Source organism: Ostrinia furnacalis, unplaced genomic scaffold (assembly GCF_004193835.3).
Source record: "Ostrinia furnacalis isolate ACB-3 unplaced genomic scaffold, ASM419383v2 OfSCF2414, whole genome shotgun sequence".
NCBI lineage: Eukaryota > Metazoa > Arthropoda > Insecta > Lepidoptera > Crambidae > Ostrinia > Ostrinia furnacalis.
In genome coordinates this window covers 513,203-532,767 of record NW_021132653.1, presented here as the reverse complement: position 1 = coordinate 532,767, position 19,565 = coordinate 513,203, and the positions used below count along the sequence as shown (strand labels likewise).

The following is a 19,565-nucleotide window of genomic DNA, read 5'->3' as shown; positions in this document are numbered from 1 at the left end:
CATTTAAGGAAAATACTCGTAGTTACAAATGCGACTAGATACAATTTATAGGAAGGTGTATGCTTAATATTTTGTGTGTCATTCTTCGGATCCTGCTCGCCTCCTTTTTGTTATGCTGCAGGCGTTATGCAAGGCGTCTCGTATTGACACGGATGCATTTAAGGCAAATATGTAGTTTGCTCAACCATGCTGCTGCGCAAGATGAAGACTACTTTCGGCTGTCCCATTCTCAATGCCTCAGAATGACAGTTCGTAGTAAATTGTTTGTGAGATTGCAAGTAAGTTATGTAACAGGAACTAATTCTTTCCTTGGCTTTGTTTGTTGTAAGAGCTTTGACCGCGGCTCTACCTATCATCAGTCTTATTTATCTAAGGTAGGTAATGCTATAGTATTTCGCGTGAGTAATAATAATCTAGATACAAAAGCCTTATCTCGGAGTAAAAAATAAATAAAAAGAGAATAACAACGAGTACGTTTGTTTATACAATTTTGTAATAATTTCATAAAATACCTGTAATTACTGTAGACCTATAAACATTTTATTTGGATTTCTAAATCAAAATTAACTGCTTACCTTTTGAAATAAACTTTTTAGCTACTTATCNGGTTCTCCTTTCTATTTTTTCATGGTAGTACAGACCATTTAGTGTTGTGCTAATTTCATTTTTTTTTATTTCAGTGCATCAGGAATCTACTTCTTCAGGACCAATTCAGATTCTCCGTACTGTAGAGGCCGCAACAAAGGTTCTTCGTACTCCGAACAAAACGACAGATGATGACATAAAAAGCTTTAATAAAATAAAAATTATTAATATTATATCGCATAGCTATGCCTGCGAGAGTTTTTAGCCTAATATATGTTAAAATTAATATAAGAACTATATCTGCTATTGATTATATTCCACGACCACAAGGTTACCTCGAAAACGATCTACTTATTTATAAATTTAAATTTTTATCTCTTTGTGATGTTTTATATTAAAACAATAAATATTTACTTTGCTCGACATAAAGTTCTACTTCCTTGTGTACGTAAATGGCATAACATTTAATAAAGCAATCCTTTGGCTTCCTCACAGTCGGATAAAAACATGATTACCTTCATAACATAGTGAATTGTGGATTACGGGTTCAAATTCCGTCAGTTTCAATGTTGCATTAATATTTTCACGTATAAGTTATTTAATTTTGAAACATACCATGATTGTTTCGCAAGATGTACCTACCTACTTATATTTCTTTTACAAAATCGAATAACGTCCATTAATCATGAATGACACTAAAACCCTGACCTACATTAATGGTGTCTCTATGTTGCATAGGTATTAGTGAGCTACGTTAAGCTGCCTTGATAGTAGCTGAGTTGGTTTTATAAATATAGGGTCAATTATTCTCACTGAATGTCAACGGAAACTATTTGTCGTTTGGAAGTCAGCCCTATGTTTTACGCTCGGCAACTTTCCCAATATCCTTATGGACATCCTTACCTCACAATTACTGTTGCAAAATGCCACAACATTCGAGTTGTTAGCTCGTTTAGCCTTATTCGCTTGGAGCTGGTAGATTGGGCAACATACAAGCGTCGTTTTGTCGTTGCGGCAAACCCCATTCTTCCACACTATGAGCATTTATCTTGAACACTAAGAATTTATAGCTTAGTGGTAGTACCACGATTTATAAAACGAAGTTCTTTAATCATTCATCAATAGCAATGCCTGAAATAATTTCATCCTTATACGCCTCAAAGCAGCAAAGTTATATGCCTAAAAAGCATTCGTATATTTATGTATTTTTAAAACTTCGCGTTACAACCTGAAAACCTATTTAGAAAACTGAGTAACCGCATATTATTACTATTGTAAAATACAAATACGCAACTATTGGTAATCTTTTGACGTCTAAATAAAGTAAAATGGTAAACAAATAATTTGCATAAAATAGTGAACAATGTGCGGATGGAAACATTTTATTTAAGTTAGAAAATAAACGTTGCATTGTAATGTTGTAAATATTCTAGCAAAAATGTGTCATGAATACATAAGAGAAATTAAATACGTCTCAAATCTTTTACATGGGTCGAATACAAATGAGACTACATAATTTATAGGAAGGTGTATGCTTTAATATTTCGTGTGTGATTCTTCGGTTCCTGCTCGCCTTCTTTTTGTTGTGCTGCAAGCGTTATGCAAGGCGTCTCGTATTGACACGGATGAATTTAAGGAAAATACTCGTAGTTACAAATGAGACTAGGCACAATTTATAGGAAGGTGTATGCTTTAATATTTCGTGTGTCATTCTTCGGATTCTGCTCGCCTCCTTTTTGTTATGCTGCAGGCGTTATGCAAGGCGTCTTGTATTGACACGGATGCATTTAAGGAAAATACTCGTAGTTACAAATGCGACTAGATACAATTTATAGGGAGGTGTATGCTTACTATTTTGTGTGTCATTCTTCGGATCCTGCTCGCCTCTTTTTTGTTATGCTGCAGGCGTTATGCAAGGCGTCTCGTATTGACACGGATGCATTTAAGGAAAATATGTAGTTTGCTCAACCATGCTGCTGCGCAAGATGAAGACTACTTTCGGGTGTCCCATTCACAATGCCTCAGAATGTCAGTTCGTAGTAGGTAGATTGTTTGTGAGATTGCAAGTTGTGTAACAGGAACTAATTCTTTCCTTGGCTTTGTTTGTTGTAAGAGCTTTGACCGCGGCTCTATTATTTTTCAAAGTTAATAATAGTGTTTCGTGTGTGTAATAATAATCCAGAGAAAAAGCCTTAAATCAGAGTAAAAGAAGTAAAAAGATGTTAACACACACGAGTACGTTCGTTAATACATACGATTACGTTTGTTTATACTATTTTGTAATAATTTCATAAAATACCTGTTTTGCTGTAGGTAACAAATAAATTGGATTTCTAAATCAAATTTAACTGCTTATATTTTGAAATAATCCTACTTATCTTGTAATCTTGTAAATTATGGGACGGATTTAGGAGTTAAAAATAATTACCTTAAAATACGATTCGTTAATTGTTAATACGTGTAATTTTAAGCAACGCCTATTACATTGTTTGAGTAATCCAAGAGCTGGTATAATAATTACTGTATAGTGGAGGTGATTAGGCTGATGCTATGCAATGAGTGCTGTGACAACTTCAAGCGTCCTCTCGCTAGGGGGAAGCCAGAGGAATCGAGGGTCAACTTTACGCAGCCACTTTCGCCGTCAGTTCCCGCGTGGAGTACACATGAGACACACGCCTTTATAATCCTTCAACACCAAAAACAAACAAAGTTATACATCTAGTTATTAAATAATAACATGAAAAATAATTTGTGATAACAGTTCTGTGATTTAACGAATATTTTATGAGAATAAGTTTAAGTATTTAGAAAAATATTTTAAATCGTGATAGAGACAATTAAGATTAACTTAAAAACATGGTTATTTGTGCAAAGTGGTTGATTTTGATTGGAATAACAGCGTTGCAGGTTTCCGGTGAGTTACTTCAGGATGTTATAGATATAATCAAACTTTTCATTTTAATTAAAAATTTCTGACGTTAAATTAATAAATAGTAAAAATAATAATTTAATAATTAAAGTTTTCGTTTTAAGTTACACGTGAACGTAAATATCAATCGTTCTAATTGTTGTAAATAATATTAATTGCTGTTAAACTTGAAACAAATATAATAGTTCCTACAAAGACATTGCTATTAATTTCGAGAAGGTAATTAACATGTTTTATTATCAATTTAAAGTTCCTGATAAGTTTATTTATGTCATGTACGTACGATAAAAGTAATTTTTGTCGCAAAACATTCTTCACCTTCATAAATCCACGACTTTAAGGAAATTCTTACTTAAAATTAATTATTTTATTTAACTCTGCAAAATGATTAAACAAACGAAGAAAGAAGTCACAAATCAGTAAGAAATAGGACAAATTCATCGCTTTTATAATTCGTTTAAGATGGGAATGTTTGTAAACAAAGTTCGTTTCCACAATATCCAACCGAATACCTTAGAAAAGGCTTTATTTGTTTTTACGAAAAGTGCAAATATTTACGCGGGAAGGATTTTTAAGAGGCACCAGAAATGTTTAATTTTATCGCATTAATCTGACTCTATGTACGAGTATGTAAATGATCTGTACTAAATTCCTTAAAGGATGTTCACTAGTTACAAATCATCCTGTATGTACTCGTATAGTCTAGATTTTTTTTGCAATATCGTATCTACCTATTACAACATTTACAACTACCATAAGATACCGTCGTGTGTTACATCTACTGTACCTCTAGCATGAACAACTTTCGTCTTCGAATCGTTTGCGTATTCGATAAAATTCGATACTCAATCTTCGAATTAAACGATAACGTGACAATTATTTTGATTCTCAAAATAAGTTTCTTGCAACCACATCTCATACTAAGTTTACTTTACGACACGTTCACGAGGGCGCTGTTGTAGTTTTCTTTTTAAATCTTTTGATGGCGATTCGAGTACGCAAACGATTTGAACTCGAAAGTTTTTTGTGCTAGCCGTACTGTTTTTAAATCTCAGTTGACCTACAACTTACACAAGCGCTTCTTCTTTGCTAAAATGGTAGTAAGTGCAGCGTGTGCAGTGAATCGCGCGTAACCTACAAATCGGCGTGTGGTTGCATAATCTTCATTCTGCAGCAGTCTAAAGTTACAACTTACCACTTTCCTCATCCGTATTAAGTGCTACGCGTTCCGCAAACTTTGTCTTATCAAATTTAATATGCGATCTCTGTTGTTTATCTCTGTTGATTACATAAACTGTAGTTTTAAATTATTATCGTAACGATTTATCTGACTGTAGTTACGGAACCAAAAACTTTTGTTATTTCCATTTCCTTCCAAAGTTTTAAAGATGACTGATTAGAAATAAATCGATTTAATAAATTAAATAAAAACAACAGTTTTGGTACTTAAATGCTTAATAAGTAGATTCGAGCATCATTATCTTCTCTTCTAATATTTAATTTTGGACTAATATTTTCGATGTATTTTTTAAATAATACCTATTCTCCAGAAACTAAAGCTTGTTGATAAATTTTTGTGTTGTATAAATTTAAAGGTACTGATTTAGTATCACTAACCTCATTTCTCATTACTGTCACAGCCTACGTAACGACAGGTCTTGTTATTTATTAATTAACTGTACTCGTACCAGAAACTCGCACATCAAGTTCCACAATTCTTGCACCGCGCTACACGGCTGCGCGCACGCACTTCCGAGCGCAGATCGGCGCCGCCTACATTCTTGTTGCGCAACCCGTTGTCACTGTGAATTACATTATCATGCACGAATTATGACCAACTTTTGGCGAAATGCCCTATTTTCGTGACTTGTTATGGAGTTGTTTTTTGTTTATTTTACGCATATGTGCGAATCCGTTTAACACATTCGTCTTTATACATATGACCCTACCATGCTGAAATTAAGTTAAGTAAAACAGTGTAAAACAATGTGATGAATTTGAAAAAATTAAAACGTTCCTTACTATTTTAGGGAAAATTATATTTGGTAACTTCAAAATAGTTCTCCAACAATTTTATTTTCAAAATCCAACTGAGTCAAAAGACAAAAAGAACGAACAACACGTGGAAAAAAACCATAACCATTTCTGGCGCAGTCGGGTGAAAATCATCAAATACCTACCATTACTAAAGCAACAATACCTACCTCTATATTAGTTATATCGGTACTACAATCAAGCAAAATAGTGACAATAACAGTGTTTCGTTATTGCAACCTAACTCTATATTGGTTGGTTTTAGCATTGCATAATCATCTGTATCTTGTTCTCACAGTTACTATATCCGAGACAACACAAACAAGCATCTAGAATATTCGACAGTTGACCTGAACAAACTTTTGACCTGGAGCAACTTTTGGAGATGACTTATTATCCTTGCCATGATGCAGTTAACACGTTTAAAACGCGAGTAAAATTATTTAAGTAATGCCATTTAATAAAGCGTGTCATACAACTAGATTAACATAAATTCTTCCACCAAAAGTACTACAAATTACCTATTTTAAGTAATAACAGCTATGAGATAGTAACTGGTTAGATAAATTGATGCAGTAGGTATTACCGGTAGCGCAAGTATCTTGATGCAATATTAAACATACCAATTATCAAAAACGCGTTTACCTATTAATTTACTAAGTAATCCATAAATAAATGTAGATTACTGGAAATGTTATACAGTAAATAGGTAGCAACTGCTTATAAGAATTGCGAAACAATTTGGGAATCATATATCGTGTGTCAAGTAGTATGATTATTTATCACCTTTTAATTTTCAAGGATTTTGTCGATGGTGAAACCTGACCTTTAAGTCATCCGGATGGATGTAGATGTCCCAACATCCAATACGACGTAATTGTGCATCAGATATGTAATGAAAGTAATAGTCATCGCATAGAATTATTGCATTAGCACGCGTCCAAGCGAGGAGCCTTCTTGCAATATGTTAAACGATACCCGGAACAAAACCATTAGCGTCCGATTTCACATATCCCTAACTTTTGCAGTAAAGATAGAAACGAAGAATGATGTCTATGAAGGTATTTTGAAGAATACTTCTAAGTCAAAATCAAGATTGGTGAAGAAATGGCGAGGAATCTAAACATACATCTGGAAAACCACGCATCTAGACAATGGCAAATAATGATTATGACAGTGGATTTAAACGTTACATTTAAAACGATGATTATTGTGTCTTTTGTTGAAGAAAAATATTTGATTGTGACAATTAGTTTTCTCTCTAGCCTTTGTCCCGAGGAATATTTTTCTAACAATAGTTTCTTACTTAGTTCATATCTATAAAATATAACATTAGCTACTTACTTAGTTCATATCTACAAATAGTTCATACAGCATGCCCAGAAACATGTCTCACACAGCTCACACTACAAACTACGGTGAAGGAGTGCAGCTCTACGTCTTGTCCCATTCAAAATTCACCTTTAAAAGTCATTCACGCAAAGTAAACTGATCGTAAACGATGCCATAATTATTGTTACATCGTCTCGGAAAAGCATAAAAGTGAATCTGTGCCGAACAGTGAAAGTATGACCCGTGAACCGATCCATTTGTATGCAGCTCGAAGGCCAGGGCAGCCTTGTGAACCCGCCTCTACTCAAAGCGTGCTTCATTACTTAATCACACTGTTTTGTTCGATGCATTATAAGACGATAATGGCATAGGTTTTATGTCACTGCGCAACGGTGAGAAATCGCGAACGCAATACAACACCATCAGTTTGTATCTAAGCTGTAGTCAGAACATAACATTAAGCAAAGTGTACTAACTTTACGACTAAAGCCTCTATGTAGTGAGTAATTAAGTAGTGTTAATGTACACATTATTACTAATGCAGATTGCATGAATACCATAAACCACATTACACTAATCTGAAATCAGATCTCGCTCCAGGTCTTGCCGATTTTCTTCGCCTCGTCTGCTATAGTGCGCGACCACGAACTTCGAATACAAATAGGCATTATATTTTTTACAAACTATTCAATTTTAATTACCGATTTGAAATAATATGTCATCAAATATAATTTTCTGTTTTTATGTTGATTGCTAACTTGATTAGATCCAACTGGATTAGATTAGTTAGATACTAAACATACAGTTATATTGACGAACACAAAAAAAAACATTTTTAAAGTCTGAATGTTTATAAACAATGCTTTGCAACTCTTTTGACTAGACAGTCAAAAAGCAACAAAGCAAAGTTGTAGTCTTACAAGAAATTAATACATTTTATACAAAAACACGAGCACAGGTATTACGAATATATGTATTGTTTTATAGGTATTACGAAAGAAACTAAAACATGCGAGGTCGCTATTTATAAAATGGAAATATTATTTAATTGTTGCTATTTCAACACAAGTCGTTCGATAACTTAATGAAGTACCTACGAGTCGATGTTTACCTTCGCACCTGCTTATTATTTCTAGGACAAACTTTTAGAATAAGTACGATTAGCTACTTAAAATAATTATTTCAAATGAAATTCAAAATAAAGTCATATATTATTTTTTCTACACATTATTTTAATATGAATCAAATGAAACGGAGGATGAAAATTACGAAGGATGGGGAAACCATGACGTAGAACTAAATGAGATATTCAAACGTATAGAAACATACTAAAACATAGTACGTTTAGTAGAGAAGTTTTAAAGAGCGTATCATAGTCATAAGATAAGACGTGCAATTGAATTAAGCATTTGTGTAACAGTCCGGTATACAAGCACTTGACGCCAGTTAATAGGTAAAGAATCTATATTTTTATCTATTGGATAGACACTAAAGAAAGTCATAATGATTTAACGCATCCTTGACAGGCCTGACAGCTGACATTCTGAGAGGTGAACCACATTACACACAATGACTAAACCTAGCGGTTCACGGTCTGTTAACCACAAACAATTGTTAACCAATTAACTTATTACGAATTCCGGCGTGCATGATGAAAACATTATAATCTTTGTCATGAAACGCAAGCATAATTCACTGACTACAGTTGCAAATTAAAAAGATTCTTGATAAAAAAGACAAAATCATATTTAAAGTCGGAAACAATACTTAGTTTATTAGATAATAGTAACTGACTTCTAGAGTTGTGCAGGTGGATAGTATAGGTACATTTCTTAAGATTGTATTTGAACAATTTCTTTATTTAACAATAAACTTAGTTATTAAAAATCAACATTATCATCATTTAAAACTCACTTTAAAAAGTAAAAATAATTTTTCTCAACATTGGTTTAAGTAAAAAATTCTTTATTTCTGGCCAAACATTTTTCAAACAATTTTTGACCTGGACGATCATCTTTGAAATTATTTTTAAACTCTCCGTCTCGAGTCAATTCTTGCGTTTTACTGGAAATCCACATTTAGAAATGTTAAGAAGCCATTCAACTACTTTTGTATTATTGTTCCATTTTCTTCCCTAAACTTTGAATTTTTGACGAATTTCAATATCTAATTACTACATGACGTGACATAACATTGGAAAGAAGAGAAGCTAGAGATGTTTTTAAGATCATTGGCAATCCACTATCACCTTTAATTTTTTTTAAATCGAATTCCAAGTTGAAATTTTTATCGTGGTTTGTACCTTTGTTAAACTTTCGCGGCTCGTAACTAGCTATCCAATCATTATCTGGATCTGAAATTGAATTTATTTGACTAAAGACATATTCTGTATTAATATCAAATAACAAAAACGGTTAAAAACACGCGAGAAAAAAAATTTAGGTCAAATTTTGGAAAAAATTAAACAAAAACAAAAATATCAATTAAAATAAAAGTAGCTCACTTAGGGTCAGATGGGCGAACTTGTATTCTTAAAATGACCCCTCCTATACACATTAATATTAAACAGTATGTTTTAAATTTTTTTATAAGCAAGTATTTAACGAAAACAGTGGACGCAATTTGGTTTATTATTATAGAGGATAGGTATAGTTTGCGTCCATTGTGGACGCAAAGTGGAAGTTTTGTAAAATCGATGTAGTAATTCGCGTCCACCTTATTTTATTCGTTAAATATAAAAAACAATACCAAATTCATAATAAACATTATACCTTTTTTCATCATTAAACTGTAGAAATAGATATCTATCCTNATTGGGGGTCTTATCAACTACTCTCTTGTCCAGCCAGTATCTGGATGTTACTGCAGACCAAACACTTCATGGAGAAGCAAATATTCACTGCACTTCATGGAGAAGTACCTAATTATTCACTAAAAATGATCTTAATCCAATTTGTAATATTTGACCTGGAAAACAGGCGTTATCATAGGGTCATTTCGCCTGTTCGCGTCCATTTAGTGCAGTTGGCAAGTTTGACGGCGATAATAAAAATGCCCCAGCACTCATTTCTATGACAAATTTGTGTAATGTATTCATTATATATTCTATTTTAAGATTAACTTTCAGTTGTATTAGAAACATCTTGCGTTTTCTTTTAAAATAGATAAACTTCAGAATTAGGCGTTATACCCAGTTTGCGTCCACAAAGTCCAAATTGCGTCCACCCGTGGACCATTTAGCGTCCAGCAGCTTAGAAAAGGAATATAGGGGTGATATTTTTAAGAATTATTAAAGAAAGATTGTATTTGAACAATTTCATAATTCATAATTCATAATTCATAATACTTTATTGCTTCATTTGGTGAGAAGGTTTCTTTATTAAACAATAAACTTAATTATTAAAAATCAACATTATCATCATTTAAAACTCACTTTAAAAAATAAAAATAATTCTTCTCAACATCGGTTTAAGTAAAAAATTCTTTATTTCAGGCCAAACATTGTTTGACCTGGTCGATCATCTTTGAAATTATTTTTAAACTCTCCGTCTCGAATTATTTTTTGAACAGTACCCAACAATTCTTGCTTTTTACTGGAAATCCACATTTAGAAATGATTCAGAAGCCATTCAACTACTTTTGTATTATTGTTCCATTTTCTTCCCTAAACTTTGAATTTTTGACGAATTTAAATATCTAATTACTACATGACGTGACATATCATTGGAAAGAAGAGAAGCTAGAGATGTTTTTAAGATCATTGGCAATCCACAATCACCTTTAATTTTTTTTAAATCGAATTTCAAGTTGAAATTTTTATCGTGGTTTGTGCCTTTGTTAAACTTTCGCGGTTCGCGGCTCGTAACTAGCTATCCAATCTTTATCTGGATCTGAAATTGATTGAATTATTTGACTAAAGACATATTCGATATTAATATCAAATAACAAAAGCGGTTAAAAACACGCGAGAAAAAAAAATTAGGCAGTTTTTAGGTCAAATTTTGGAAAAAATTAAACAAAAACAAACATATCAATTTAAATAAAAGTAGCTCACTTAGGGTCAGTTGGGCTTGTATTCTTAAAATGACCTTACTTAAACACATTAATATTAAACAGTATGTTTAAATTTTTTTTNGGAAACATTATTCAATGAAAATATTGTCCGAACCCTTAGTGTTTCTCTTCGACAAATACTTTAACACATTATGAACCACTTTTCTTTCACGACTATAAAAATATTTTAGCAATTTAATTCATAAAACCAATTGCGCACATTTAAAATAAAGTTTGTTTACACTTTGACAGCAATAGACTGACATGCAAGGTGACATATCAATGAAGTTTTCAGTTACTGTTGCCATTAAAAGAAATTAGTACCATTAGTTTTCCGCAACATGGCGAGGGTTTTTATGTTCCTGGTCAGGCTATATATTAGTTTTCATTAATATAAATCTTGCTTTTTCAATACTTTCATAAAATTATAACATTGATTGAACAATGCTCGTGGTAATATCAGTAGGATACTAAACAAGATTCCTTACAATTGATTATTATGAGAAACCACATGACTATAAATGTTTATAATTCCAGATTCAAATTGTCAACGAAACCAGGAGAAGAAGGAAAAGAAACCACAATCAGTACGAGACTTGCTCAACACAACGTCATGCATCCCGCCTCCATACCGGTGTCCGCATCCGAAAATGCATTTTTATTTGTACACAAGGTAAGAAGCATACACCCTTAAGCAAGCTAACAGTTCCATTTCTATCGCAGCGCAAACTCACGTGAATCAACTTTTAANACTATTCCCAATAAAAATCTTAGCCTTTAATTTTACTGTTTAGTACCTCAAAAATGAAAAATGAAAACCTCATTTTCGCCATTTTCTCTGCTACCCGGCCTTTTGCTTTTTCAATACTTTCATAAAATTATAACATTGATTGAACATGAACAATGCTCGTGGTAATATCAGTAGGATACTAAACAAGATTCCTTACAATTGAGAAACTACATGACTATAAATGTTTATAATTCCAGATTCAAATTGTCAACGAAACCAGGAGAAGAAGGAAAAGAAACCACAATCAGTACGAGACTTGCTCAACACAACGTCATGCATCCCGCCTCCATACCGGTGTCCGCATCCGAAAATGCATTTTTATTTATACACAAGGTAGATACTGAACTTATTACTTCATAACGTACCTTCTTAAACAATTTTGTGTTCCTACTTAAGTGCTTTCTTGTTTTCTTTTCTAACAAAAACACCGGTACAAAAATGACAGAAGCGAAGCGAAATTATTTTATTAATTTAACAGCAGCATAAAGCAAGCTATAAGACTATCATCTCCATTGCAGCATAAAGCAAGCTATAAGACTATCATCTCCATTACAGCGCAAACAAATCAACATCAATTTCTCACATGAACCAACTTCTTTAANTTTTAATTTTTCAGAAAAACGCAAGAAAAAGGCGAGCTCCTGAACACGCTCGACAACGATTCCCTCACGTATTCGAAGTTCAACCCCATTCATCCGACCAAGATAGTGGTGCACGGCTTCGGCGGCGGTCGGAACCTGTCTCCAAGCACTGACATGAGGAACGCTTACTTCACCAGAGGCAACTACAACATCATCATTGTGGACTACGGGTCGCTCGTCAAGGAGCCGTGTCTTAGTCAGGTAAGTAAGATAAAAATAATTCTAGACTTATTATTAAAAATAACCTCTGAACATATATTGGTTGGGAAGCGTCATGTTTCAAATACAAGAGAATAGGATCTCAATATTGTTTACCCTGATGATATTTCTCAGAAAAATCAACCAAATAAAATACCAATTGATCTCAACATTGTATTGTAAAATTTTTCAATCTTTCTTGCGTAACTTATGTTCCATTTAAACTCGTAATTATGTCAGCATAATTATGTAATTTTTTCTCATATCATCAAAAATGCCAGCTATTCTATGAAGCCAAATATTGCTCAATTTGCTCAATGAAGAGCACGTGTTCAAATCTACGCACGCATTACTCGTTATCTCAGATGACATAATTTTAGCAGTGAAAGTGCAGTCATCACCAACGGTTCACTGGGCCTAATGATTTGTCGCATAACCAACCTTTTGGAGAGTTCCAATGGAAATCTAGCGAGCCGAAACTTATTGTTATAACTTGATATGCATCGAATGAATATCTTACGCAAGAAACATTTCTCTGCCAACAAAATAGACATAATTTATGGAGATTGGCCCAATACAAAACCATATCATTTTTTATGCCATTTTTAAGAAGTCATAAAACTTTTTTATGTTGTTGTTTACATTCGTTTAATGTGGCACGTAATTTAAATAATGTCATTTATTCAAATTGATACTGTATACCTATAATTATGTGTACTTACTGGTGATTTCTGACAACTTCACCTACGTAATAAATCATCATTTATTATATAATATTATCGTATGATTTATGGTTTCGTAATTAATAGTTTCAGAGCACGTAATGTATGCGCGAGCAAGACATCCTTAACTTTTGCATAATTTAAATTCTCTTTTATTGCACTTTTATTCGAAAATTTTGTGCCGCTATCCACATTTTTTATAAAGGGGCCTTTTCGCATTTTTCTTGTGATAATACCCTTTATACGTGAAATCATCACAAGAAAAAGGTTTTGTAAAATTGCACTAATGGCAACTCTGCCAACTCTTTGGTGACCGCATTATACTTAAGTACCTACAATAATGTTGTGAGGAATAGAATAGTTGATATTCTAAGATCTTAGAGTAAAAGCAAAAAAGGAATGTTACACCTTAAATATCAGAGGGCCTAGTGTGAGTTTACATAAAAATGACATTAAATGTACACTAGTGAGCGCGTTTAATGTAAACTCACACTCAGCCCACAGAAGAGGTNAGAAGAGGCCTATCTTTTAGCTTAAGTTTTAATGATCTCAAATCCTCAAAGTTAAAAATTAATAATTTCAGATAGAATGGGCTCCGCGTTTTGCTGGGATGTGCATAGCGCAGCTGGTCGACTACCTGCACTTCCATCCAGTGAAGCCAGTCGCCCCAGAGCACCTGCACACAATCGGGTACAGTGTGGGTGCTCATATCCTGGGACTAGTAGCCAACTACGTTACTGATGGGAAGCTGGGAAGAATTACCGGTAAGTTTTTTTTAACTGTGTGCGAAAATTGTTTGTCTCCCAAACTTTGAACCTTGGGTTACTGTTTGTATGTGACCCGGTGACAACCTTGCATAATGTTAAGGCCTGCATATGCTAATTTGGAATTTTAAACATCGCACGTCATGCAATTTTCACATACCTAAACACACATTTGTTTTTATTTTAAAATGTTGACATACGCTTTTTCTACTATGGTGAAGGTGGTTTTGGTGGTTCAAAGGAAGTACGTAGATGCGAGTAGCTCAGGATTCGTTATGGAAATCCTTGAGGGAGGCATTTGTCCAGCAGTAGACCGAACCTTATTTAGCTAAAACGATGATGAATGATGATTTATACTTATTATTTTGTGTTTCTACATTTTCGGCCTGCGGTCAGGTCAAAGTAATCATACATGATGCGGGCCACGTTCCCTCTGACATGACTTAAGACCGCACCCAGTGTGATCCTTAAAGATTTAATAAGTCCTCTTTCGTGATGCGACAATTATTTAATTAATAATGTATTCTAATTGCTTACGTCATTACAGGGCTAGACCCAACGATATTGTTCTACATGGGCAACAACCGATCCCGAGACCTGGACTACACAGACGCGTTGTTTGTGGACATCCTCCACACGGGGGCCGGGATCCTAGGCCAGTGGGGGCCAAACGGCCACGCTGACTTCTACGTCAACGGGGGGTCCAGCCAGCCTGGATGCGCGCACGACACTATCTTTCGTAAGTCATTTGGTATTCAAATTTTAAATTAATATTCGTTCTGTATAATCCTCCTTATAATGTTTGGCCTACTCCACTCCAGTAAGTGTAAGTGGCGAAAGGAATTCAGTCCCCTTTATCACACATTCCTTGCTTTGAAAAGAAAAATGTTTCATGTTGCTTGTTAATATTTTGGACAGATTCGTTATTTACATTTGAAATGGCAATATTATTTATCCATGAAATTAGCTATTGTGGGCTACAAAGGCACATTTAGAAAATGTTATTCAAAAAAGTAACTGCTTCAAATGAAACAGCCTTACGCTTGCTGGACATTGCAATCATAAAACGTGAAATTAGCAATGTTCATATATTGATATCAAAATGCTACAATCATATCGCTGCTTATTGCTCACAGTACTTTATTTAATAATCAGACCGTATTTAGCTCCAGTTTCCTTTACTTAACTAACAAAATGCTTTTCAATTTCCAGAAACATTATCGTGTGACCACACCAAAGTGACGCCATACTTCATAGAGTCGATCAACAGCCGCGAGGGGTTCTGGGCAGGACCCTGTTCCAGTCTGTTCTCATACCTCATTGGCTGGTGCGAGCCCAAAGACTCGGAGTACGTGCTGATGGGAGAGCATCTTACGCACAAGTGAGCAAATACGACTTAAAAAAACTTAACAATCGGTTTTACTTTCTTCATAAAGTGATTTTATGCTCTTATCTAAAAATGTGCCACTAGGAGTCAAAAGCAGATTCATAGTTCAGAGTATCCAACTCATAGTGTTACTTTAAAAGTTTCCTTTCCTACTGAATCATGAAGTTGCTTAAATACTCGGTTTCGTAGTTCAATCAGTTTTTAGTACAAAGTAAACCAGAGACAGATTTAATCCCCACACAGTAAAAGCGTTTGAGAGCATGAACATATCTGTTTGGTTTGGTCTGGGTGTTTTATGTAAAGTGAGTACGTCTAAAAAATAAAAAAGTATGTTTATATTTTTATGTCTGTTATCTTGTGCGCATAGAGCCAGCTTTCTTTGGTTTGGGACAGATGGCTGAGTCAAATTTAAGAATATTTTACTTAGATACCTATATTGTTTTTATTGCAGGGCTCGTGGTGTCTACTACGTGACCACCAACGCCAAACCTCCATATGCCAGAGGGTTCCCCGGGAAGACTAGACGCCTTAGATCTGTTTCACCATACAGCTGATAACGATTTATAATTTACATATTACCATACCATATGAAATAGGTACAACTGAAAAACCTCATAACAACTATTAAAGTAAGAGAGAATACAAGACAAAATATTAGTTGAGAAACTATAAAATATAGGAAACATGTGATGATCATTTAAAAAATTAGTAGTAGTTTTGGATTTTCAATTATTTTTCAAAGACATAATTATTAAGTAGCTAGCTATGTCTCTCATTATTACCATATTATGTTTAAAGTACCAAATACACACACATACACTTGCTGTTTGTGTGATGCAATATCAATGTTACCATTCCTAAAAATACTGTTAATATTAAGTTAAAGCTTTAAATTATAAAATTAATGCAGGATACATTAATGTGTACTCTACCTTTATTTATTTTATGTAAAATGGCTTGATCGATGACAAAATATGAATGATTTACAACAAATGATGTAATTATATTCTTATGCCGTTGTGTCATCGTATTGAAAAATTTAATACATGGGTGTTAATTTATTTTAGAGTAGAGTTTGTGATATTAATTATTTTGTGTTGGTAAATTGAAATTGTGAATGGTCATAGTTTAAGTTTTTAAAATATATAGGATTACCTAAACTACTGTATTTGAATTCCCCTTAAATTTTATTCCCTAATGATGTGACTTTTTTTTTCCAAAGCGAGATACATAATATGTTATAAAATGTGAAATTTATTTTAACAATGGATATCGGTTTTGTAAAATAAAAAAAACGTTTAAAGTTCAAACATACATATATTATGGGAAGTTAATGTTAGCATTCCAAAAAGACCAAAGTTGATGTTGATTCATCACGACTAACAGATGAATTTTACGATTGGTCACCAAGAAATAAATAAATTACTAGTTTATAATATCGTACATTAACAATAAGTACATATTTGTACATTATACTATAAAAACATTAAAAATAATCAACGACTAATAAGAATAACAATAAAAAAAACAATAAGCAATCAACTATTAACAAAAATTTTAGTAAATATTTAAAAATAATGACTAAAACGAATTTATTTATTAATTTGTCTATTAATATAAAATCACAACAACTTAGAACATCCTTCAAAAGTAGTTATTTAGAGTTTCAGTGACAATAAAACAACACTACATTTCCCCATCCTATTATAACTACATATTCGCTTAATATTAAAATATTATTTACACATATTAAACTAAACAAAAGAATCGAGTATTATAATACATACTCGTACATATTTCAAAAAAACCTTGTTTTATATCGTTCAGAATTTGTGAGCTAAAACAGTAATTCAGATATAATATTAAGTATCCAAATAAAAATGTGTTTTATTTTACTTAGTATAATATTCCGATAATTTTAGTATGTGTGTTATTTTTATTTTTTTTAACTATTTACAACTATTTTATCATAGGCCTGATTGAAACCCAGTGCAATTATAATTTACGTATTTTTATAAATGTTAAGGTGCTTAATTATTTACAACAATTAATTAAATGTTAGGTGATAACAGTAACCGGCCTAGGAAACAAAAAATATTATATACCTAATAAAGGGAGATTTAAATGAAATATAAAAGATCAGAGAGAAAGCAAATAAAACTATCATTTGCAAAATTGTGTTTTTTCTAAACAATTGTAAAAAAGCCATAGGCGCCGATTCAGAACTAACATTCTATTACTAAAGAACTCTACACCGTTAATTTTCAAAATTTAGGTGGGTCGCTAAATGTAACATAATAAGGGCTATTTTTGGGACGTCACTATTATTTCTCAATATCTATTGCCTATGATGATTCGTGAAGTGAAATGATAAACAGGTATAAGCGACACAAATTATTTACAGCAGTAGCAACGTCAGGACTTCAAAGAAAATCCTTAAGTATGAGTCTAATCAATAATTGACAAATCAGTGCTCTTTTGGCAAGTAAATAACGGATTATAGGGCTCCACATTTATGTATCGTAAATTTAGATATAATATAGATATTAAATAGTTTTTTATTGTACGCCACCTAAAATATAGAAAGGATTAATTATGAAGTTAATAACTATTAATACATATCTAGAAGTTATTGAAAAAAATATATGTTTGTATCTTCGACCTTATTGCATTTATTTATGTAGGATTTATTTAGCAACCTAGTGATGTCACTGTATAAAGTTTATTTCATAATTAAAACCACAAATATGAAGCCTTATAACTCGTGAATACTAATCCTATATTTATTATAATGTAAACATTAGTGAAATCGATTATACACTTGTATTATTTTTATTTCTAGTGCCTTATTTGATATCATATCTATAAATATTTACAAATTACAAGAAAGCTCTACCATAACAGGCATAAAAAGTAACTGGAACAAACAAATTAATGAAAAATATAGACTTTAATCGATTTTTATGATTTTAATAATAGGTAGTACTTGCAAATTATTCAAATATCTAATAAGCTAATAAAAAGACAAAACGGAACCCATAAACATATTGTTGACTTGTGTAATTAAGTATTACTATTTTATATTTTAAAACAAACACAATCAATATTACTTTAGAATAAATAAGGCAAAACCTACGATCCTAGTATACTAGACCTAGACCTTAGTATAGTTATTTTATCGATTATCTTTACATCTACAGTTCGCTTTGTGAAGCTTTATTGTCAACACAGCCTTATAGAGTGAGATCACCCCATTGTAAGTAAAATTATTGTCATATCTCTATGATCCCTATGAACTAGTTATTATTATCATAATCACTTACTTAAGTAACCTATCATTATAATAATATTAAGTAAAATTATTTTTTTATCTGCCATGACGATTAAACTTAAAACTTTATTCTCGAAGCGTTGAATCAAAATAACGTAAATGAATACGTACACGGTCTAGAAATCAGTTTAAATTGTTTTTTATTCCAATGAGAAAATATTATTTCCTGTTTCATCAACTGTAAATCAAAAAAGCAGAATTTTGGTAGAGACGCAAAAGGCGTTAACTATTTTAAGGAACGTTTTGCAACAAATAAAACTCCAAAAGTATCTTTAAGATAATAATATCTAAATAAAATAAATCGAGTACTTATTATTATGTTTATTCCTAGTAACTTGATACTTATTACTAAATTCTAGCTAAAAATAGGTTTACGTTACTCTACGTTTCGCAATCGGTGCGCGTCAACAAGTGTTTGGGGGATCGGTACCCTTTACGCCATCGTTTTGGACATCGTGAAAATTATCATTGAGAAAACAAATTACGACTAAAACCTTCTATGCGCATATTATTAGCAAAAAAACGTCAATGGCGAGCTTTTATTGGCGAAAAGACCATCATTCAAAAAACAGATTAATGTGACTATGACGTGTTTAAAAACTTTTTCTATGATAGTCCATCTTTTAAAATCAGTTGTTAACTAACCTTACTAGGGTTTGACTACTATTATATTGGCATGTCTAATTTATTTTACCACGTTCTCCTGTGTCGTTAGTTGTTGTCATTTCATTGCACTATACGAACATACACTATAGCACGTTACAACTTTTTTCCTCGAATCTCACGTTTCTACAGATCT

General features: G+C 32.6%; 2 protein-coding genes across 2 annotated transcripts in view; both read left to right on the top strand.

Moving 5' to 3' along the window:
* Positions 1-777, top strand: part of LOC114355481 (pancreatic triacylglycerol lipase) — an 8,258-nt gene extending 7,481 nt beyond the window's left edge. Inside the window, exon 7 of the mRNA XM_028308343.1 lies at positions 681-777. Within this exon, the coding sequence (XP_028164144.1) occupies positions 681-777 (97 nt within the window). The remainder of the gene's footprint in view (positions 1-680) is intronic.
* A 2,383-nt stretch (positions 778-3,160) lies between these two features.
* LOC114355494 (pancreatic lipase-related protein 2) lies at positions 3,161-16,057 on the top strand. Its single transcript, XM_028308358.1, has 7 exons — positions 3,161-3,499; positions 11,471-11,606; positions 12,340-12,565; positions 13,868-14,048; positions 14,596-14,787; positions 15,261-15,429; positions 15,887-16,057. The coding sequence occupies exons 1-7, from the start codon at positions 3,442-3,444 to the stop codon at positions 15,987-15,989; spliced, it is 1,065 nt and encodes a 354-aa protein (XP_028164159.1). The 5' UTR covers positions 3,161-3,441; the 3' UTR covers positions 15,990-16,057.
* Positions 16,058-19,565: the final 3,508 nt, after the last annotated feature.

Excerpts from the sequence above, each read along its gene's own strand:
- LOC114355494 (XM_028308358.1), top strand. The coding sequence starts at position 3,442 with ATGGTTATTTGTGCAAAGTGGTTGATTTTGATTGGAATAACAGCGTTG. Across the intron at positions 3,500-11,470 it reads AACAGCGTTGCAGGTTTCCG|ATTCAAATTGTCAACGAAAC; the intron begins GTGAGTTACTTC and ends TTATAATTCCAG. Across the intron at positions 14,788-15,260 it reads CGCGCACGACACTATCTTTC|AAACATTATCGTGTGACCAC; the intron begins GTAAGTCATTTG and ends TTCAATTTCCAG.